The sequence below is a fragment of the Impatiens glandulifera genome, chromosome 3 (assembly GCF_907164915.1).
Source record: "Impatiens glandulifera chromosome 3, dImpGla2.1, whole genome shotgun sequence".
Classification (NCBI taxonomy): Eukaryota; Viridiplantae; Streptophyta; class Magnoliopsida; order Ericales; family Balsaminaceae; genus Impatiens; species Impatiens glandulifera.
In genome coordinates this window covers 15,520,670-15,544,359 of record NC_061864.1, presented here as the reverse complement: position 1 = coordinate 15,544,359, position 23,690 = coordinate 15,520,670, and the positions used below count along the sequence as shown (strand labels likewise).

At 29.7% G+C, this 23,690-nt stretch overlaps 2 protein-coding genes across 2 annotated transcripts; both read right to left on the bottom strand.

Annotated features, from left to right (window-relative positions):
* Positions 1 to 348: 348 nt before the first annotated feature.
* On the bottom strand, positions 349 to 5,500 carry LOC124929828 (protein argonaute MEL1-like). Its single transcript, XM_047470215.1, has 20 exons — positions 5,022 to 5,500; positions 4,265 to 4,464; positions 4,037 to 4,186; positions 3,767 to 3,900; positions 3,566 to 3,675; positions 3,369 to 3,472; positions 2,949 to 3,081; positions 2,734 to 2,850; positions 2,513 to 2,620; positions 2,380 to 2,439; positions 2,135 to 2,254; positions 1,874 to 2,045; positions 1,638 to 1,759; positions 1,418 to 1,555; positions 1,185 to 1,327; positions 1,032 to 1,094; positions 897 to 960; positions 686 to 821; positions 541 to 614; positions 349 to 447 (listed from the first exon to the last, which is right to left on the bottom strand). Exons 1-20 carry the CDS (start codon positions 5,493 to 5,495, stop codon positions 349 to 351), a joined length of 2,721 nt encoding a protein of 906 aa, XP_047326171.1. The 5' UTR covers positions 5,496 to 5,500.
* A 9,029-nt stretch (positions 5,501 to 14,529) lies between these two features.
* LOC124932138 (protein argonaute MEL1-like) lies at positions 14,530 to 21,472 on the bottom strand. The gene is made up of 21 exons (XM_047472744.1): positions 20,902 to 21,472; positions 19,838 to 20,037; positions 19,582 to 19,731; positions 19,330 to 19,463; positions 19,126 to 19,235; positions 18,914 to 19,017; positions 17,811 to 17,949; positions 17,594 to 17,710; positions 17,248 to 17,355; positions 17,117 to 17,176; positions 16,900 to 17,022; positions 16,643 to 16,814; positions 16,447 to 16,568; positions 16,191 to 16,328; positions 15,944 to 16,086; positions 15,800 to 15,862; positions 15,662 to 15,725; positions 15,429 to 15,564; positions 15,269 to 15,342; positions 15,044 to 15,170; positions 14,530 to 14,941 (listed from the first exon to the last, which is right to left on the bottom strand). Exons 1-21 carry the CDS (start codon positions 21,385 to 21,387, stop codon positions 14,766 to 14,768), a joined length of 2,946 nt encoding a protein of 981 aa, XP_047328700.1. The 5' UTR covers positions 21,388 to 21,472; the 3' UTR covers positions 14,530 to 14,765.
* Between the last annotated feature and the right edge of the window lie 2,218 nt (positions 21,473 to 23,690).

Here is a 23,690-nt window from a genome sequence, read left to right as displayed (position 1 = left end):
CTCCCTTGTGTTCTCCACTCCTGCACTGCTGGACGTATCAACTGCGCCTGCATCACCCTCCACGTAATAGCGTGCCCTTGACGCGGCAAGATGAGCATAGTATGCCGGAGGCACTGCATATATATATTTACATCAGAATCATTTCTTATTCTCATCAACTAATTAAATTAAATAGTTTGTTCTCCTCAGGAATTATTAAGGAACACATACCTATAGAGACTGATCTAGTGCATCTCACGTACCTGTAAGTAATTAGGAAACAACAACATTCAGATTCCACTGTTATTAAAACAACTATTCTATAAACTATACGAGGAAGAAGAAGAAAAAGAAGATCCAAGGCAATGCTTACGTGTAACACAAGCTATTGGTAAGTCCCTGCAGTGCATCTGCACTAAAACCATTTTCATCGTACAACACGTGATAGTGGGCTGGCCGACTAGTTCCCTGTTTCAGTTTGTTCACCACATTAACAGTACATTAATCTTTACTTTTCATTAACAATTCATTAATTCATTAATTTACTCTCAACTACATTACCTGGATGCCAGAATGACTGCACAGATAGAAGTCAAATTCTCTAGGGTGGCAGATACTAGTATCAACAACCGTACCTATACATACCAATTCAATCAATAATTAAGTTAAATTAAAACTAGCTAGACAAACAATAATATTAACATACCTGGTAAAATGTTTCCACTCCGGTCAGTTGATCCTCTATCATCATGATTCATTGGGAAGAGGCGAGTGTGATGCCTCTTCTGCACAACCACAAATGTAATTCGTGGCAGGTAATTTTCCTCCAGCGAGCAACATGCCTGCATAACACATGTAATCTACTGTGTTAATTGCTATTCATTTTAATTATATTCAAACAACAAACAAACTACCACCTTCCGAATGGCATCAATCTCGAACAACAAAACTTGGCTGAACTGCCCTTCACTCACACCGTCTCTGCATTTAAACAACATATTATTATTAGCTTTTGCATGCATGGAAGCAAACGTAAGACTAAATAAATGCACCTATAGAAAATTATCCTCGAAGGTTTATAACCGGTGGATCTCCTAAACGCAATCAAATGTTCCCTACAAAGTCACCAAAATAAACAAATTATTGTTATTATTTGACTTCCATAAAAGAAGTAATTAAACACAAACATGTGATTAATATTTTACCTAATCATCCCAGTTTTAACTTTTCCCCTTATAGGGTCATCAATCTCATTGTACAGATCACTGATGATCTCCTCTCTGTGCCCTTGAGAAGATACCAATCCTCTATACTTGGTTACCTCTGGCCAATCCATTGAAGCAACCACCTGATAATATAATCCTACATTTTTAACAAGACCCACCAACCCAATAGCTAATAGAATAGAAGACCTTCAATCCTTACAAAAACATCTTACCGCTGCAATTGAAGAGTTTGAGTCCTCTCCTGGAGGAGGATGAGTAACATCAGCACCAAATATTATAGTAGGCAGATCAGACACAAAAGGTATTTTCCTATCCACAGCAGTCGCAAGCACTGCATTGCGCCCTCCGGTCTGGCATTGTTAACATTCAAATAAATAAGAAATTATTAACTCAACTGAGGGTTTGTCTTTTCTTTCTAACAGCTAAACCAACCTTCACGTTAATTTTCATCGTAACATTTTCAAGATACTGCTTAGACACATTGGCAGCTCTTTTAGGCTGAATACATTGAGAAACAATCCCTAATTCAGTTTCACATATCCTCTTTATCGTCCCTGCAAGTAAACCATAATAATAATTAGGAATTTTCCCAAAAAAATATTAATTAGGATCTAGGTTTGCACAACATTAATTCAAATAATTCTATAGAAGAAGAATGTGTTTGTTACCGTATGAACCCGAAAAATCAGGCAAGATGACAATCAGCAATTGAAGATGTTTGCCGCTTTCCTTCAACGTTGCTAGCTTCTCTTTACACTGCGTGTGTATAGTAGCTAGTGCATTTCCAATGCGGTTAGACGGTGATGCATAGAAGGGAATAAGCGGCTCCTCTTTGATATTCTAGAAGAGAGGGAACTTAAATTAAGGATATCGGTGACATCGAGAGAACATAAGATTCACAAGGAGATGAGATGAAAAACAATACATACCAGCCCTTTGCTTTTGCACATTTGCACGAGCTCCCAACAAAAATTGCCGACCTGATCATGTTGTAATCTTGAGAAGTTCACACAAGTCCAGTAATCTATGGTTGCCCCATTATACATTCTCTGCCACAATTAAACATGAAAACAAAGGATTAGGCGACACGACAACAAGAAGCTCTCTGCCATAAAATGACTATATATGTCAGTCGCAGACAGACAGACAGACAGACATCCAAATCAAACAATACCTTATTCATCATATTCCATTGGCCCACACGTGGAGCCTCTTGAGATCCATTGTATTTGAGCTGCAAAGATTTACTTAAGACTATTAGTAATGGAAACGCAAATTAATTAATTTACAAGACTAAAGTGAATTACCATGGGAGGCGGGATAACCCTTGCTTCAACCGTTGTGGGTTCAGGATTTATACTTAACCCAAATTCATTTACAAACTTGTCAATGCTGTAGTTGTTTCCAGCCACCATCTAGAGAAGAAAATTATCAATAAGAAACTAATTAATAAAAAAGAACTGAAAGATTAGTTTCAATGGAACTAATCAAAGACAAGAATCTATCTACAGAATGGAAACCAAAATACCTTTCTAATGCTTTGTTCCCTCATCTTGGGTCTTTGGCAGGTAGCCTTCAGAAGGTTGGATACCTGCTTCTCATTTAGCTTCTTCAAATACCTCTGACCCTCAACAATTTTGCACACCTATAGTCCAAAATAAGGAAAGTGAGTTTTAGAAAAATGATAAACCAGGTAAGTCAAATAAAGACTGGCAAAAAAAATAGTTCAAATGACATAGGTACCTCCATTGGTAGATAAATTGGCTTTGAGTCGCTTCCAGACTGAATTGCTGGCAAGGAAGGATATTTAACTTTGAAATTATACCGTTGTTGGAAGTACTGGACAACAGACATCTTTTTATCATCAATCGTGAACCTATAAAAGTGCAAAATCTCATTTAATATTAAGAAAATCAACCAAAAAGATCAAAACTGATAACGTATACAACATGCATGTAATGAAGTGTATTACATAGGTTGGAAGAATACTTCGATTGGAGAAAAAAAAATCAAATAATAAAAAGTGCCAAAGAAAGCACCATGGAAAGCACAAAATGTGCACCATCTGCTAGTTCATTATAGAGAGTTAGCAAGAGAAAGCAGATTCAAACAAAATTTGATGATACTGAAAAACAAGCTCTGAAGTGTGCAAAATTAGCTTACATGAGTTGGCTAATTGGTTTCTGAGATAGACTAACTATCTTTCTGCGCCTGATATTTTCCATGTGAATTAGCTGCACACTGACACCTCTCAAGGCCTTCTTAATCTGTAATAAAACACCAATTAAGTGAATTCTGACCCTAGTTCAGTTTTTACTCAATCATGCACTTCTCCAATGTAGAAGAAAGTTGTAAATTACCTTGACTCGGTCTTGGTCAGATAAAGGCCGAGATAGATCTCTAATATGGAGTTGTTTTTCAATAAAGTCTGTCACTAGGATTGGATCAAAAAATGCTCTTGCTGACATATCTACAAAAACAAAATATTGCTCCCACAGTTAGTACAAATGTAAAAATAATGTTGAAGACATGTTTATAATTAAGCTTCTAAGACTACAAACCTATGTTGAGAGAAAGCCCCATCTGAGTAGGTCGGAGGCTTTGGTAGAAGCCTAGCCAATACTCTAGGCCAGCATCAAGTTTCCCCTTTGGACCAAGGCTAGGTGAGAAGAATGACCTCCCCACAACAGTATAACTGCAAAAGAAAATGATATTGGTAAAACATAAAATCACAAATAAGAACAATATTGATGCAAGAAAATACATTCATGACAACTCAACAATACTGATATATGAAATGAATGCAAGCATATATAAAATAAACTTCTTACTTCACAGAAGGAGTTGATCTTAGAACTACATCAAGAGCTTGCAATGACTCTTGAGGAAGATCCTTTTGTTTTCTCTGTAAAAACTGTTGAAGGTGATACAAATCCACTTTAGCAGCAAACTTTATTATCACCCTGAAATCACGGTCCTTCCTGCATGCCTCAAGAACAGACATGTCATTCATTTCAAATCAAATCAACGAAGCATTAATTAAGCAATGTAAAAATCACCTTGTAGGATCATCCTTGTCGAATAGTTTCACAACAAAATCTTTTGATACAAATGGCAACGGCCCTGCAGTGTAGATACTCTTGCTGCCATCATAGGCAGGCAGCCGTTTCCCCAAATGCGATTCCATGTATGAATCAATCAGAGTATTCATTATGTCCCTGCATACCTTCTTTGACGTCACCTCAGGAGTAATGGAGACCTATTACAATAAATCAAACAAAGATTAGATTGCACTTCAAACATATAGAACCTTAATGCAAATAACAAGGCCTTCATCATCTTAAAACGGTGAAAACCCAATAAATTCATGCCATTTGAATTACCTAAGATCATACCACAATCATTTTGCATGCACCAATGAATTTGTTTAGAATAAATAAACCAACTCAGGCATCTCAAGAAATTGACAAGAAAATAGTATTAATTTGAGAAATGAGAAAACATCAAAGAAGGTATATGCAGGGATATTAATATTAAAATATAAAGAGCTGACTATTTTGTAGTTATATTATAAAAGATGTGCAAAATATTAATAAAAATATATTTAATGTTTAAACAGTGGATAGAACTATCGAATCTACAGCAATATTTCCTAGATATTCTTAAGGCGTGGAAGGCGTTCGTTCTCGGTAGGAAGAAATTGACTCTTGACTACCTATGATTTGATCTCTTACATGATTTATCAAAACTGACAAGAGATTCACATGAACAGTAAATCAAAGAATAATCGACTAACTACTCAACGTAAATACTCACATCGTATTGATGAACATCGACGTTCGATGATTTAACAGCAAAATGATTCGTACGGACTGTGATCTTCTGGCCGATCCTCCCGAAATCTGGTCTATCCGGCATTTCGACAGCTCTTGATGATCTAGGTAAAGGTGACGGGATCACAACCGGAGTAGGAGACGGCTCTTTCATGGCCTGAGGCTGCGGAGAAGCCGATTGAACAGCTCGTGAAGTCGAAGCTAGGTTAAGCTTCTTTTCAACATCCGTAGCTAAGGAAACCGCCGATGAAGAAGAAACATGCAATGAGGAAGAATGAGATTGAGAATAAGCAGAACTAGAAGTAGTTTGAGGCGCTGCAGCAGAAGAAACGTAAGGATTTGATGATCCGCGGCCACCGTACACTCTTCCGCCGCTGCGTCCTGCTTGCGACAACGATTGATCTGCACCTGTTTGGCCTCTTCCACCAACGCCGCGTCCTCTACCGCGTCCAGACATTGTAGTTCTTCCGATTCAAGTGAATAAGCAAAATGTGATGGCGAGAAATGAGAGCGAAATAGTTGGTGCTCTGTATACAGTGTATGTGTGTATATATAGAGAGAGAAAGATAGATATGGAGAGAGAAAGAAAGAGAAAGAGAGAGAAATGAAACGAGGGAGGAAGAAGGAGGCAGAAAGGGAGCTATTTAAAGAACGGCGCGTCACTCGTCAGAGATATTTTCTACAGACAATTATACCCTCCTTTCACAAAATTCTATGTTTTGAATATAACTTGTAATTAAATAATAAATTCATTAAAATCAAAAATATTTTAATATAAATAATAAACAAACATAATAACTGTGAGTAATTTAAATAAACTCAATATTTAATTACTTAATATTATTATTATTATTTAAATATCAATTTTTTAAAAGGGTAAAGAGGACCTATTAATTTTTGCTGTAAACCCTAAAATTAAGTTTAGGGTTATTGATAACCCTAATTAATCTTAGCTCATTTTCTGCCGCCACTTTTTTTTTCTTTTTTTTCTTCCCTATGAAACGAGTATTTCTCTGTTCGGATTTCTTAATACTACTATCGTATATTCTTGTTGATTCTCATTATCTCGCTATATTTTCGTTAGTCGAAGAATATAATTGAATGTCTATTTCTACTCGTTTATGTGTTTGATTCTAATTGATTCATCGTCTTCTAGGTTTTGAATATTGTTTATCTTCGTTTATATGATTTCATAGTTGTTTATTGATCTTTTGGTATACTATACTCAAATTTTAAGATAATTGTGTTCATTTCTAAGGTTGTTAGAGACTAAGAAGGGTTATCTTGATGTCTCCTTATACATATTCAACTTTGAAGTTTTAATGTTCATCCAATAATATTGGTTTTACATATTCACAAATTGTGGATGTTCTCCAATATTTATTACAAGTTAGTATAATATTAATATTTCTATTGCCAGTTGACAATCTAACTACATGCTTGTCTTGTGTATGCCTCAATAATATATGAGTTTTTATCATTCAATATTTTAATAATTGTGTATATATGGTTTTGAAATTTACATTCATAGATGTTGAAGATTGAGTGAGGATGCTTTAATTACATGATTTGTAAGATTACTTAGAATTATCAATAATTATTTGTCACAATTGAAGTTGTCCTTGATCTTTTAATTTTATTTTATTTTTTGGGGAAAATGATCTTATCATTTTGTATTTACCCAAATCTAAAAAGAATAGTATAATATATATGTGTGGATTTGAAAAGAAATGGACAGCAATTCCAAAATGGTTGATATATATATAAATGGACATGTTGCCAAATCATGTTACATGTTTCATTATCATTCATACAAGTTGAATAAATGGTTTTGTATAATGTATGGTCTATTTAAGTTATCCTATATCAAATGAATTGAAGTGAAGATCTTGATAAAATATTGAGTATTTTTTGTAAGATTATTTGAGGTGCGTGCAAAATTTATGTCTTGAAATTGTTTCACAAAATATATATAATTTTTTATATATATTCTCCATGCTTGTTTTAGTTAAGATTGTCTAATTCATTATTTGAATATCTTCATATCCATTTCTAAATTTCATTTCTCATTTAATCACACCTTAATAATCAATGTACACGTGCTTGATTTGGTTAGGAATGGATTGCCTAATTCATTATTTTAATATCTTCATATCCATTTTTGAATTTCATTTCTCATTTAATCACCTTAGGAACCAATGCACCTTTCATTAAGATTTGATGATGTTCATTTTTTTAGTATATAATGTTACAAAATAAATATGTTTATATAAGTGAGTAACAATTGATTGAACCATGCTTCTTTATTTACTTGTGAGAAAAATGTCATATTCTTTTAAGGGGATATCTATATTTCAAGTATTTAAAAGACACATTTATTTTATATATTGCTTAATCTTTAGTCATTCATTCATCTTATAAATTTGTTCATATATATATGATTTGTTATGGTCAATCCTTATGGTCAATCCATTTCTTCACATTATGATTCATAAGATTTCATCATTTGTAAATCTTTGTAAAGAAGGCTAATTAAAGATAGATGATCTATTTGTTATTTGTATATTGATTTTCTAAATTTCCCTAACTTTGCACCATTGAAGTATTTTGATTGTGAGACAAAAAGATATGCAGGTTATTATTAAATCAACTCATTTATTAAAAGCATTTTCAACTTTATTGAATTGGATGCTTTAATTAGAATAATATAGCTTAATTGCACAATTAAATTTCTTCATTTTTTTGTCATTTTAAACTTGTGCATCAACTTTAATTTTGTGCAATGTAGACATTATCTTGAATCTTCCCCTCCCTTGAATGAAGACACTATGTTGTGACAATGTAATTTTGTCCATTAATGACTAATGAGCAGAATTTTTGTAATAATTTTATAGAAAAATTGAACAAATTTGATAGCTATCTAGGCTTTAGTTGGGTTATATATTTTTGAATGTTGTAACATATTTGTTCATTCTAAATCTTCTAAACATTTTCATCATTCAAGATTTTAAAATAAATATGTATCAAAATAATATATTAAACAATACCTTTAACTCTTATATTTTTTAATTAATCATATTTTATCTCATTCGGAATTTGAAATGAATGCACAATTATTTAAATAATCAACCATTTTTATATATACATAGTTCAGAAAACTCATTTCTTATTGTCATAAGTTTGAGTCTTTACAATTGCACAATTTACAAAAACAAATCTTATATATATATTCTTTGATCAATCAATTTATAAATTAAAGGGACACTTGTGCTTTGGTTTTCTTTCAATTTTTTAAAAAATTCATTCAAAATCAATTTTCCAATCAATCACTTCTCAACAATCACACACACCACTCATTTCATTAACCAATATACTAAAATACATTTTATTTTAAATTATTATTTTTTATTTTATTCATATATATTCAAACTCCTTAAATTTTTTTACCAAAAATAATCATCACCTCTTCAAAATTATCACCAATCATTATTATTTTTTTTCTCTAGGTTTTTTCAAAAACTCCAATCCGAACAAGACCTTGGTTATTCAAGTATGACATACTTAAATAAAATAATAAATATATAAACATTTAATATCACTTAGTCATATAAGTTACATTTTTTTTCTAAAATAAATTAAAACAAAAATAGTTGAATGGTTACAAAAATTTTACAATAGTTACAAAATTTGTCAGCATATTACCAAATTTTGTAAAATTACAATAAAAAAAAAAGTACCAATCAAACATAAAAAAAAAATGAGATAAAATCGTTAAAATATTATATATTAATATGAATCAAACACATTTAAGTTAAATATAACACAAATTTAACATGATATAATTCTTTTATAACAGTTTTTATTATATAAAATTAAATTTTTTATTTTATTTTTAAGATTTTATATTTTTCATTTTAATTAATTTATTATAATTTTATTAATATATAATATTTAAAACTAATTATATAAAAATGACTTATACTGTTATTAATTATTGTAATTATTAATAAAAATGTATTTTATTAAAATTATTATTAATTATATTTTATTTTATTTTAAATAATCACTTGATGTTATTTTAAATAATTTATTTTAATAAATAAACTAGAATTATTATAATTTTAATTATAAAAAAGGAGTAATATAATTATAATTATTATAGAGAAAAAATTGAATATTCCTCTTATTGTGAATTGGGTAATAAAATTAATAAGATGGAATTACACTCATTAACCAAACATTTTCATTTGTTCACATTTCTAAGTAAAAACCCATCATCCAAACATAAAATATTTTTTATTCTCTTTTAAAATATATATATATATATAATATAATTTAAATATGTGTACTCAGTAGTTTTAACCTTTCATGACAAACAAAATTATTTCAATAACTGAATATAAATAATCTAAATCTGAAAAAAAAAAAAAAAATTCGGCCTGATTTGATTTTGAATTATTCTAATAACCAAAAAAACAAACATCATCTTACATCCTCTTTAATTCATCCAACCAATTTATTCATTGATTATTCCTTCTTTTTCTTTAAATTATTTTAATATATATATATATATATGAACTAGAAACTGATTGAGTTTTAATTCAAATACTTTAAACAAAAAAATAAATAAATACTGAATTTATTAACTGTATAAATATATTTTGTATTTTGAACAGATAATAATAGGAGGTGAAGCATAGAATAAACCATTTCGATTACTTTTTCTATACCCCGTCTGCCCAGTATAAGCTGAAAATTTGACGATATTATTTTAAAAATTCTTAAATGCGCTGGTTATCACTTTAAAATATTCTGATGAAATTATTTATGTCGCGTAATTTGAATGGCAGAATAATTTTGCGACAGAAAAACCTGTAAAAAGTTCGGACTACCCAGGCAAAATCGTCTCGCAAATGGCAAGATCGTCTCGCGAAGGGTAAGATCGTCTCGCGACGACACCATTGAAGTAATGCAATTATAGACTGACCAAAATATTTTTCTTTTACGAGACAATCCTGCCATCGCGTTACGCAACAGAGTAATTTCGTCAGAATATTTTGAAATGATCATTTGCGCAATACCAACGCATTTAATGGGATTTTTAGAATCATCTCGTCAAATTTTTCGTATCACCCCTTTTTTTATTGTTAATATTTGTTTGAAATATTTGTAACGAATTATTAAAATATTTATGATTAGAATAATGAATAACTTAAAAAATAACAACTCTAGTATACGGAGGGAGAAAAATAATTTTAATGAATAATTTTGAGGAAATTAGAATTATTTTTAGTAAAAAAATTTAAAAGTATTAAAATATAATATTATTATAAAAAATTGATTTTTTTTTTTTTTTTTTGGTATAAATTAAATAAAAAACACGCTGAACACGACCTAGGATTTTGATTTGATTTTGTACGAAGTAATCATTTTATATTACTTTTATGCTTTTGTGGGACCTACTTTACCATTACTTTTCTGTTTTTGTAGGACCTACTTTCTTTTCACTGAATTTTTTACACACTACCCGTATACTTATTTTCCTTTATTTTTTTTAATTCTTTTTTGATTTAGGGTATTTTAGTCCAATTTAAATTAAATTATTAAAAATATTTATATTTATTGTTTAACTTTTATGAAATGTAATTTCATAAATTATTTAAGAGCTATTTGTTATTATTATTTTTATTTGTTTTTTAAATTTGTTTAATAAAAAATATAAGTTATTTGAGTTTTAATTGTTTTAATTATTAGTTTATTTATATTTAAAATCTAAATTTAATAAACGAAGGGTTTTAACTTACAAAATATATATAATTTATAAAAAAAATGCCAATTTTTTTTTGAAAAGAAACAAAAACTCAAATCAACTAACTTAGGGCTAGTTTCATTCTGCCTATTCTCATTTTGACGCTAGCTTATCAGTTTATTCTCTAATATGTTGGATATGAATTTTAACTTATTTAATTCTTAAGTTTAAGTATGTTGGATTCAGCTTATACGTTCAGCTCATTTATTTTTTATATTTATAATATTATTTAATAATTAATATTATATATATATATATATATAATGTTATATATATTTATTAATTTAATTTTAAATATGAATAAATTATTTAAATTTAAGATAGTATATATTTCAAAATAAATTATATTAATATATTAATTTTTATAAAAAAAATTGATAATATATAATTTTAAATATTAATAAGTGACTTAAATTAAAAATTAATATATTTTAAAATAAATCATATGAATATAGAAAATAATTTATTATTATATATATATTTCACATTTACACACTCTTTTCTAATTCAATTTTTTAATTGTCAATTTATTTTCGAACTCTCTCACCCTATTCGTATTATTATTCATTTCAATTGTAATATATATTTTTAGATAATTAAGGCTAGTTTAATTTCTAAAATTATAATTATAAATAAAAAAAATTTATATTTTATATTTTACTTAATTATTTTATATTAAGATACATATATTATAATTAATAAATAAAAATATATTTAAATATATGTTTTTATATTATAATAATTTTATATAAATATATAAAAATATTATAAATATATGGAATAGATGAGAGATAATGAATAAAATGATTAGAAAGATATTAAATAGATGAGAGAGAATGAATAAAATTATTAGAAATGAATGAAATAGATAAGAGATAATGAATAAAAAAATATTTTAAAATAATGAGAGAGAAAAATGCTGAGATTATAATTTTAAACGTAAGGATAGAGGAAGAGAGAAAATTGAGTTTAAACGCAAAAGTATATTTGATTATAATTTTTTGCGTGAGTTTATTACGCAAAGTTACTATAACACAACTTAACTTATTAGGCATACGCCCATAAACGGCTTATAAACGCAGAATCAAACAAACCCTTAATTATTAATGGTAATTTTCAACCAAAAGCATTTTTTAAAAAGATTATGATGTGAATACAAAAATAATTATTATTATATTAACTCTAGGAGTACTTGTTCTAAACGAAATATTTAATAACTAGCTCTATTTTCATTCATTATATTATTAATCAATTAGACAATTAATCAAAAATAAATAAATAAAATATGATAAAAATATATTACAAACTATTTAACATTGCCAAAAATAAAATATGATAGTTGATCGGAAGAATTGTGAAGAATTTAAAATTTTCATATCGAATTGCCAAAAATCGATCATTCCCGACCAGGGATTTTTGCTACTAGATAGTCGCGTCTTATAACTCATATTCCTCTCGAATATCGAGTGAAACGAGGAATCAAAATGGTAAACTTGACTAGAGAGTATTTAAAAATATCGATTTTAACTAGCTTTAACTTTTTAGAGTCGTCACATAATTTATTTCTCGAGAAATTATGAAAGAACAAATATTTTGCGTATTCAACCGCATTTTAGAAATTATGTTCATGGTTTGGTACTTGATTAAACGTTAGAAATTACTCTGACGCTATGTTTCACGTGTTTGTCACATTACGGTCTCTACTTTAAATTTTTGACATTTAAAAAATATTATTCAACACCTTATTTATTTATCCAAGTCTAGGGCATGCATCTAAAGATAATTCAAGTCTAAATACATGTTTAGTTTTGTATCATTTTGTTCCTAAAGTATACATCTATGTCATGGTCTTAAATAAAGTGTAATAAAATAAAATATTAATACCTGTAAGCGAGAAATGAGACTAAAAAATGGTACTTAAAAAAATTAAAAGTTTAAATATTAATTTGAATGGTAATAAAATCCAAACAAACTCTTATTCAAGTTTATTATTTATATATATATATATATATATTTAATAATCAAAATTTTATCATATATCATATATTTATATACATGTATATATTATTATTTATTTATTTATAATAAAATAAATAAAAAGGATATATAAATATAGATTGAACTGACTGTTGTAATTAATATTATTATCATATCAAAACCAAAAACTCACTTTATTTTATTACGATCAAAATATTTAATTCATAGTAAGGCAAGCAATATTTTCGTGTACAAGGTTAACCTAATAAGCATTAGCGGGAGTCCAAACAATGTCGGAACAATTCAAATTACGACCGACATTGTTTGGATTGTTGTCATGGGTCTGGGTTTCTGATTGTACCCGGGCCTCGTTTACCGAAATTAGATCATTTGCTGCCGAATTAAGGAGGGGCAAAATTGTATTAAAAAAATTACAATTTTTCTCCTCCAATGAGAAAGGAAAAATAAGTAAATTCGGTAGCCGAGAATATACTCTATCGTTTATCATGCAATATTTCTCTTACATTTTTTTCTGCAAAATAAAGCAAGCAAAATTTAATTCATTCGTATATTTAAAGTTTTAAATATAAGGGTGCAAAATATTGACTGAATAAAAATCAATACATATATTTTAATTCTTTGCTTCCACCTCAAGTCTAAAGGGGGTGCAAATAGACCAACTTAAAGGTATCAAATCAAATCTTTCTTTTTTTAAAGCAAAGAAGGTCCGGACTTGTTTGGTTTGAGATGTAATTCTCTAATTATTCAGAAACAAAAAGAATAACAGCATCTTATATCCATATATTTTAAATACTTTTAAGAGAAATTAATATTGTATCAAAACATCATTAACTATCAAATAAGGAGGAAAAGCATTATATTCCTGAATCAAAGGAGATACATCAAAAAAAAGAGGTGGAAATTAATTAAAGAGAAAAAGATAAAGGACTGAAAAAGTAATCTGCCAATCCTTTTTCCTCTTATGAACGTACAGATGAAAAATGATTTTTTATTTGACAGACCCAAATATGCATGCAATGCAATGAATGGGTACTAGTGTGTGTTTGAATTGAAATTTAACCCCATTTGCTTTAAATAGACAAAAAGAATTGGTAGTAGTGCTCACTTAAAATATCCATGTATTTATAAATTATACATATTTTAATTTTTTTAATTGTATGTAAAAAATAAATAACTTTTTTGTGTATTCTGTTGAAAACATAATGAATTTTATGTAGCAAAATATAAGTAACGTTTTTTTGTATCTCTAAAAATAAATAAAAAAACAATATCTATGAGTAGAGATATTAAACATGGGCACATGTTTGATTGTCCGATAATTCAGTTAATTTCAAATAATGTTATTTGCCCATAAAACAAACATATTTGCATTAATATTCTATATATTCAATAGCTAAAAATGTAATATAAAAATATTTGATAGGAAAACTGAAATTTTGAATGGATTTAGCAAATGAGCAAAACTATTTTACCCTCCAGTTAAAAACAACTAAAATTTTCAACCATGATGATTTTATCTATAACAAATAAATATAACTAAAGGTAAAAACTACATACAAGAAAATCTAAAATCTGACAAGGAATTGCAAACATTACTATTTATCCTTATAGATACTGTTGTAGAAATTCCCAAATGTTTAAACAAGATGCATCTCATCTCATTTCATCTCATCTCATTTCAGTTCACAACCCAACTATTTCTTTAAGTCAAAATAAAAGCTTATAAGATGAAACTCTATACCTTTCCCATTATCAAAAACTCAACTTCACACTAACTTCTTTCTTTTACTCCAAATTTCCACACCATTTACTAATTCCACCACCAAAAAAAACCCTCCACTAATATCAAAACCAAAAACTTACCATCCAGTGTTTGTTCAAAAAAGAGGTTTTAGTTATAATATCTTCTGAATATGTTGTTCAGCAGTAAAACATCACATCCTTCACATTATCCAAAATATTTGGAAGGGGGCGGACAGCTGCACTCCCCTCCCTTGTGTTCCCTCCGGCACTTGTGGACCCGGTATCAACAACATCACCCTCCACATAATAGCGCGCCCTCGCCGCAGCAAGATGAGCATAGTATGCCGGAGGCACTGCACACATCAGGGAAATCAATCAATTGTTATTCTCATCAAATTAAATATATAAAGAATAGGCAAGGAAGGTGGTTTTATATGTTGTCGAGAAAGACAAACCTATAGAGACTGATCGCGTGCATCTTGCGTAAGTGTAACACAAGCTGTTGGTGAGTGTTTGCAAAGCATCCGCACTAAAACGATTCTCATCGTACAACACATGATAGTGGGTTGGCCGACTGGTCCCCTGTTTGTTTGCACAGCAACTCATCTTAGTGTTGTTATTAAGAAGAAATAAACTCAATTTTACTCCTACAGTCTAACTAATTATTAATTAGTCATTACCTGGATACCGGAATGACTGCACAGATAAAAGTCAAACTCTCTTGGGTGGCATATTTTAGTATCTACAACCGTACCTATATATACAAACTCACGACATCCAATCAATAACTAATTAAATTAAAACAAATATTTACATCAACAACCCAATAATATTAGGTACCTGGTAAAATGTTTCCACTCTTGTCAGTTGATCCTCTGTCATCATGATTCATTGGGAAGAGGCGAGTGTGATGCCTCTTCTGCACAACTACAAATGTAATCCTAGGCATGTAATTTGCCTCCAGAGAGCAGCATGCCTGCATAAGTGTAAGCATGTATGTATGTACTTCTCAATTTACATACAAACATTAATCTAATATTAATGGCTTCTTCTTTTTTAATAGAAAACACTACCTTCCTGATGGCGTCAATCTCATACAGCAATACTTGGCTGAACTGACCTTCACTTACACCATCTCTGCATTTAAGCAACATGAAATATTAAACAAAACCAACAAAACTGCACAACTTAAGCAGAGAAATGATACGCACCTGTAGAATATTATTCTAAAAGGTTTTTGTCCCGTGGATTTCCTAAACGAAATCAGGAGTTCCCTACCCAAGTCGGAAAGAAATAAAAGATATTTCATTTGGATAAATGAAGCAAAACAAAAACATATGTAAGTACAACTTTACCTGATCATCCCACTTATGACTTTTCCCTTTTTAGGGTCCTCAGTCTCTTTATAAAGATCACTTATTATCTCCTCTCTGTGTCCTTGTGCAGAGACCAATCCTTTGTATCTTGTTACTTCAGGCCAGTCCATTGAAGCGACAACCTGAGAATGAATATATATACATATAATATACCACTACATTTTAACAAGACCAAGACCGACCAACCAACAATAGATTTAAAAACAAAAATCAAACTACATCTTACTGCAGCAATGGAGGAGCTTGAGTCCTCGCCTGGTGAAGGATGTGTAACATCAGCACCAATTATTATGGTGGGCATGTCAGACACAAATGGTAATTTTCCATCCACAGCATTCGCAAGCACAGTATTGCGTCCTCCAGCCTGGTTGGGATTGTTATCATTCAAGTAAGAAAGTAATTCATATGCTAATTATCAACTCAAGTGATGGCCTTTCTTTTCTTTTCTTTCTAACAAAAGCATATATAAAAGCTAAACTAACCTTCACATTAATTTTCAATGAAACATTTTCAAGATATTGCTTAGAAATTCTTGAAACATGTTTGGGCTGGCAACATTGAGAAACAATTCCCAGCTCTGTTTCACAAACCCTCTTTATAGTCCCTGTAAGTAAACCATAAGATTAATAAGGAGCTAGGTGTGCACAACATTAATTAAAATAATATAGTTTTTGTTACCGTATGAACCCGAAAAATCAGGCAATATTACAATCAGCAACTGAAGATGTTTTCCACTTTCCTTCACCTTTGCTAGCTGCTCTTTACACTCCGTGTGTATATTAGCCAGTGCTTTTGGAATGCGGTTAGAAGGCGCTGTTTGGAAGGGAATGAGTGGCTCCTCGTTGAAATTCTAGAACAGAGAAATTAAATTAAGGATCTGTGACATCGAGAGAACGTAAGATGCACAAGGAGATGAAATGGAAAACAATACATACCAGCCCTTTACTCTTGCACATCTGGACAAGTTCCCAACAAAAATCGCCTACCGCATCAGGATGTGTTCTGGAGGAAAAGTTGACACAAGTCCAGTGATTAATGGTTGCGCCAGTAAACATTCGCTGCCCATAATTAAACATGAAGACAAAAGGTTAGGAGATGCCATAAAATGGGTGCTTTGACTATGTGTAGACAGACGGCCAAGTCAAACAATACCTTATTAATCATATTCCATTGCCCCACGTGTGGAGCCTCTTGTGACCCTTTATATCTAAGCTGCAAAGATTTACTTAAGATTATTAGTAATGGAAATGCAAACCAAATAATTTACAGGAAAAAGAAATTACCAGGGGGGGCTGGAGAACCCTTGCTTCAACTGTTGTAGGTTCAAGACTCATACGCATCCGAAATTCATTAACAAACTTGTCATTGTTGTAAGAATTCCTTGTAACCATCTGGAGAAGAAAATTATCAATAAGAAATCAAATAACATTGTGCAGTAAGTCAACCTTACATTAATCAAAGACTCAATCTATCTACCGAATGGAAACAAATTTATCTGGAGAAAAAAATTATCAATAATATAAACACCTACCAAAAAAAATCATTGTGCAGCATTAGAATATAACAAAAGAACTATAAGATTAGATTCAAAGGAACTAATCAAAGACATGGATACTATAACAAAAGTACCTGCTTAATACTCTGTTCCCTCATCTTGGGTCTTTGACAGGTAGCTTTCAGAAGGTTGGTTACTTGTTTCTCATTTAGCTTCTTCGTGTACCTCTGACCCTCCACAATTTTGCACAGCTATAGTCCAAAATAAGGAAAATGTGTTTTGATAAAAGATAAACAAGGTAAGTCAAATAAAGACTTGCATAAAATGAATAACAGTTCAAGTATTAGGTACCTCCATTGGAAGATAAACAGGCTTTGTGTCGCTTCCAGACTGAATAGCAGGCAATGACGGATACTTAACTTTGATATTGTACCGTTGCTGGAAGTATTGGACAACAGACATCTTTTTACCACTGTCATCAACAGTGAACCTATAAAAGTGATAAATCACATTTAAGATTAATAAAAACAAATAACAGAAAGTGAGAGATCATCAAATCTAAGATGTTCCACACTTTATCAATCCATCTCAATTGTGATAACAAATACAACATATCATGAGGTGCATTAAAAGGTTAAAAAAAATAATTCAATTGGAGAAATATTTTTGATAAATGTCTGATATGAAAAAAATACCCAAGTACCAAGGAAAACACAAGATATTGCCTACATGATGCACATTTTAGAGCATACTAGTAGTGCAAATATGGTCTTTCAAAAAGATCGCCAGGTCTAAGATGTGCAAACTAATCAAAGCTCGATAGTGTAACAATAACATGTGATTGAAGTTTACTAACAGTGGGAAGAATACTTCAATTGAAAAAAAATATATAATATATGGCTAAGGTGCAAAAACGTTGAATCACATTGTTCAGGAATAAACAAACTAAAAAACAGTTACAAACACATTTATAGTTTCAAGTTAAAGGGGATGGTTGTAGAATAAAGCCAAAATGAATTTTCAGACACCTCAGGAAGTGTATTTGCTAATGCATAATAGAATAAGTATGGTCTTTCAAATGGCATTTTCCATGTGGCTGGTTTCCAGGTGTACAAAGAAACAAACATAAACACATTTATTATTTGATATATATTGAACTAAGATTTAAAAGGACTACAATAGCATTAAATATTGTAATGCAACCCCAAATTCAGTCCAATGTTTCATGACAACAAAATGCCATGATAAAGAGATCAAGAATCTGCAGATTCATGTAGATCTATAAATGAATTTGGTACTAAATATCCAAATTCAATACCATGTCTTATCATAACAGCTAGATGCATTTCCAATTACACCCTTTGAAGCTTGAATTTGGAAGAGTAAGAAAGACAAAAAAGATTCAAAATTAAAATGATACTGGACATCCTTTGAAGCGTGAAAAAATAGCTTACATCAATTGGCTAATGGGTTGTTGAGTTATATTAGTTATTTTTCTTCGCCTTACATTCTCAAGGTGTGTCAGTTGCACATTAACACCTCGCAAGGCCTTCTTAACCTGGAAATAAACATCAAGTTAGATCATCAAATGTAAGTTTCGGTTCAGGTCAGTTTTGACACCTAATCATACATTTCTTATCAAATGTAAAAGAAAGCTGTAAATTACCTTGATGCGGTCTTGGTCAGATAAAGGCCTAAGTAGATCTCTAATATGGAAATTTTTTTGAATAAAATCTGTCACTGGAATGGGATCAAAAAATGCTCTTGCAGACATATCTACAAAATCAAAATTATATGTTGAATTAACCTAGAATTGCTCCACAGCTTATAGATGTAAAAAGAATTGAAGACATGTAGATAGACTACAAACCGATATTAAGCGATAGCCCCATCTGAGTAGGACGAAGGCTTTGGTAGAACCCTAGCCAATACTCTAGACCATCTTGGAGTGTCCCCTGGGGCCCAAGGCTGGGGGAAAAGAAAGACCTTCCAACGACCGTATAACTGCAACAAAAAATGGTAAAATAATAAAAACACAAATTTCATATACACAAATAAGAAGCACATCGATTTAAGAAAAGTGATGCATGAAATAATTGCAAGCATAAAATCAAGTTCTTACTTTACTGAAGGAGTTGAACGTAGAACTACATCAAGAGCTTGTAATGACTCTTGAGGAAGATCTCGTTGCTTTCTCTGTAAAAACTGCTGAAGGTGATAGAGATCAACTTTAGCAGCAAACTTAATTGCCACCTTAAATTCGCGCTCCTTTCTGCCTCAAGAACATACACATCATTCATTTCAAGTCAAATCAAATAAGTAAAATGAAGCATTAAGCAATGTTAAACACTAAAATAAAAAACTAATAGAGAAATCACCTTGTTGGTTCATCCTTGTCAAAAAGTTTCACAACAAAATCCTTGGACACAAAGGGCAAAGGCCCTGAAGTGTAGATACTTTTCCTGCCATCATATGCAGGCAGTCTTTTTCCCAAATGTGATTCCATGTAAGAATCAATCAGAGAATTCATAATATCCCTGCATACCTTCTTTGATATCACCTCAGGAGTGATGGAGACCTGTACAAAAAATCAAACAAAGATCAAATTGCACTTCAAACATATAAAACCTTAATGCAAATAACAAGGCTTTCATTATCCTAAAATGGTGAAAACCCATTAAATTCATGCCATTTGAATAACCTAAGATCATACCACAATCATTTTACATGCACCAATAAATTAGTTTAGAATAATAAACCAACTCCAGCATCTCAAAAAACTGACAAGAAATAGTATTCATTTGAAAAACATACATCATAAAACAAACACACATCAACATTGTACAGTGTAGATGTAACCAATGACCTGCTATGAGTTGTTAACAATAAAACTAAGTGATTACATATAAATCAAAGCATCCACTGTTTCTAACAAGATTATATGCATATATGGTACAAATATAAACCTCTGTGGAAGTACAAGAGACTGTTATAACAAAATTGAATATCTTATAATGACATTGAAATAAAAAAAATTAAGAAATGTTAATATCAAATCTTAAATACAAAGAGCTTATTATTTTGTTATAAATGAAACGTGCAAAATATCAATAAAAGTATCTAATCAGTAGATGCTTCTAGAGACTGCAACTAGATCAAGAGATAAATCAAATTTTGACATATCAAAATGAAATGAAATCTATTATAAAACCTAAGAAACAAAAAAAAACAGAATCTCTTCTAATGAGAGATGATTAAATAAGCAAGTAAGGCGAACCGTCACTTGTGCCGAGATGTGCGCGGCCGTGGTAAACCTAGAGACTAAATAAAGAAAATCACATTCTGGTCTACTGATCAAGAGAAATGATTCATCTCTTTGATCTGTATACCAGATAAATGAACACAAACAAGTCTAAATATATAGTGTTTATCATATACTCACATCGTATTGATGTATATCAGAGTCCGCTACATTAACTGCAAAATGATTAGTTCGAATCATCGTCTTTTTTCCTGCTGTACCGTAACCAGGCCTATCCGGTAGTCCGATTCCTCTAGAAGAGACTGGTACCGTCACAACCGGCCCCTGGCTTGTCTGAGGCTTCTGCGAAGCCGATTCAACAGTTGATGAAGTCGAAGATAGTTTAACTTTTTCTTCTAAATCTACGGCTAAAGAAGCCGTAGATGAAGAAGAAGCAACAACAGGTACTGAAGGAACATGTGAGGAAGATGCTGCCGCAGCAGCATAAGGAGTTGATGATCCTCGATCGCCGGTTCCTCTTCCTCCGCCGCGTCCAGCCTGCGGTAACGGTTGTTGTTCCGGTCGAGGTTGGCCTCTTCCTCCGCCGCGTCCAGCCTGCGGTAACGGTTGTTGTTCCGGTCGAGGTTGGCCTCTTCCTCCGCTGCGTCCTCTACCGCGTCCAGACATCCTTTCAGATGAAAGTGAACAAACAATGTGATCCGATTAGAGAGAAAATGAGAGAAGAACGACGAGAGCAGACCAAAGAGAGAATATAGAGAGACAGAGAGAGAGAGAGAACAACTGCTTGCAAATGGAAACTTATATATACAGAAAATGATTTGCGCGTCCTAAATATTTTTCAAGACGATTTTGCCCCCGGATCAATTGTGTTATTATGAACATATCCATGGTAATGACTTTTTTATTCTTTCTTTTTTATTTTATAAATTATTTTACGGACGTGTTAATTAATTACAATATTATAAAATATTATTTTAATATAATAAAGTTATTTAAAAATTAATATTTTATTATAATTATAATTATCATTACTTTTTCAAGATTATTAATATATAAAAGTGAAAGTAAATTAAAAAAAGTGAATTTTTTTTTTAAGTTTTACATAATTATCTATCTTTTTTTATTTTTATATTTTAATAAATTTATAGAAAAAAATCAAACTAAAAAAGTATTTTAATTTAATTATTTATAAATATTAATTTAATTACTTTATATTATTATGGTTTTATCTTTAATTTACCCAAGGTTTAAAGGAGATAAAGGTAAAGGGGGAGTGGGAGTCTGGGAGAGGTGGGTGTGAACGTGGTACAAGAATATATTTTATTTTACTATATATTTTCCCTAAGATTTCTGTCCATTTCAGTGATGTATTAATTTGTTTTTAACTTTTATTTAGAAAACTAAACTTAAAATGTTTTAATAAAAATAAATTGTATCACTCTAATTTTGTATATAAGATTTTGTGATCATGTAACTTTATATTGATTTAATTTATTTCTTAGAGGAATTATGATCTATTACAGTTATAAAAAAAATCGATTGACACTTTTTTATACCAAAATATTATACTTGTTGATTTTATTTTTTTAAATTTAATCATAATCAAAAAAAATATTTTTTTTAAACAAACTCTTTTAGAGGTTCTTCAATTAGTTGGAATTATTTAAGTTTAGTTTTAAAATAAAATCACAATCTAATTACATATCACAAGCTTGTTTGATTTAATTTTTGGGGTTTTATTTAAGATTTTAATTTGTTTAATTATGAAAATATTATTTATATTTAAAATTGAAATTGAAATTTAATACAAATATAATAAAATTATTTTAGTTGGAAAAATAAGTATTTTGATGATTAAAATAATACTAAAATGATAAAAAAAATATTTTAAATGGAATAAAATCCAAAAATAATAGTAAAACACTCACACATTTATTAAAAGATCCTATATATATATATATATATATATATATATATATATATTTTTTTTTTTTTAATTTTACATTAATAAAAATAAAATAATTTAAATTTACTAATTAAAAATTTTACTTTAATATCTTTCTACACAATTAACAAAATTTTAATTTAATCAAAATTAGTTTTAAATAATTTATAAATTATGAAAATGTCCCCAAAAAATTAGCATTTTTTTATTATTAATTAAATAAAATAAAAAATCCTAAACAAAAATAAGGTATAATAAAAAAAATTATAAAGCTTTCAAGTTGAATTATTGATAAATCAAACATTATTTTAATCTCTTTCTTATAATTTAAAATATTAAATTTTATTCTATTTATATATATATTAAAGAACCAGGCTTTTAGACCTTACAAAGAAATTCAGAGAAACAAAATAGATGTTTAGTACTACCTTGGAAATTTACGCTTTTGTGGGAGTGTGGGACCAACTCTATTTTTTCTGGGACTCAATTTTAATTTTTTCTTTTGTCGTATAATCTCTTTTTCTTTAAAATTAAAATATAACTCCACTTCTTCGTTATTTATTGATTTTTTTCGAGTGATTTATAAATTTTTTAAAATAGAGTATTTTTAATTAGTTGAATTATTAGAAAACATAATTTGTTAAATTATATAAAAAAAATTAAGAAAAATTAATAGTCTAATTAATTAAGTAATTTAATGATTAAAAAAAATGATAAAATATATAGATTCTGAGTAAAAAAAAAATCAAACTACCTCTAAATCTACTCATTTATTTAAATTAAAGTTTAATAAATTAATGGTTAAAGATTGGCCAAAAATGTAATAAAAATTACAAGAAATAAACTGATTATATCAAAACTATTAATTAGTTCACTTCTTACTCTCCGGAAATCATAGAAATTCTATATTCTAATATTCTATATAAATAAAAATGTAAAGGATTTAACAAAAAAATATATATATATATATATTTTTAAAGCTATTTCTAGGAAGCCTACCATTATTTAGTCTCTTTTATAAACT

Excerpts from the sequence above, each read along its gene's own strand:
- LOC124929828 (XM_047470215.1), bottom strand. The coding sequence starts at position 5,495 with ATGTCTGGACGCGGTAGAGGACGCGGCGTTGGTGGAAGAGGCCAAACA. Across the intron at positions 3,676-3,766 it reads GGGGCTTTCTCTCAACATAG|ATATGTCAGCAAGAGCATTT; the intron begins GTTTGTAGTCTT and ends TTGTTTTTGTAG. Across the intron at positions 961-1,031 it reads TCGAGGATAATTTTCTATAG|AGACGGTGTGAGTGAAGGGC; the intron begins GTGCATTTATTT and ends GTTTAAATGCAG.
- LOC124932138 (XM_047472744.1), bottom strand. The coding sequence starts at position 21,387 with ATGTCTGGACGCGGTAGAGGACGCAGCGGAGGAAGAGGCCAACCTCGA. Across the intron at positions 19,732-19,837 it reads GACAAGGATGAACCAACAAG|AAAGGAGCGCGAATTTAAGG; the intron begins GTGATTTCTCTA and ends TTCTTGAGGCAG. Across the intron at positions 16,815-16,899 it reads TGTGCAAGAGTAAAGGGCTG|AATTTCAACGAGGAGCCACT; the intron begins GTATGTATTGTT and ends TCTCTGTTCTAG.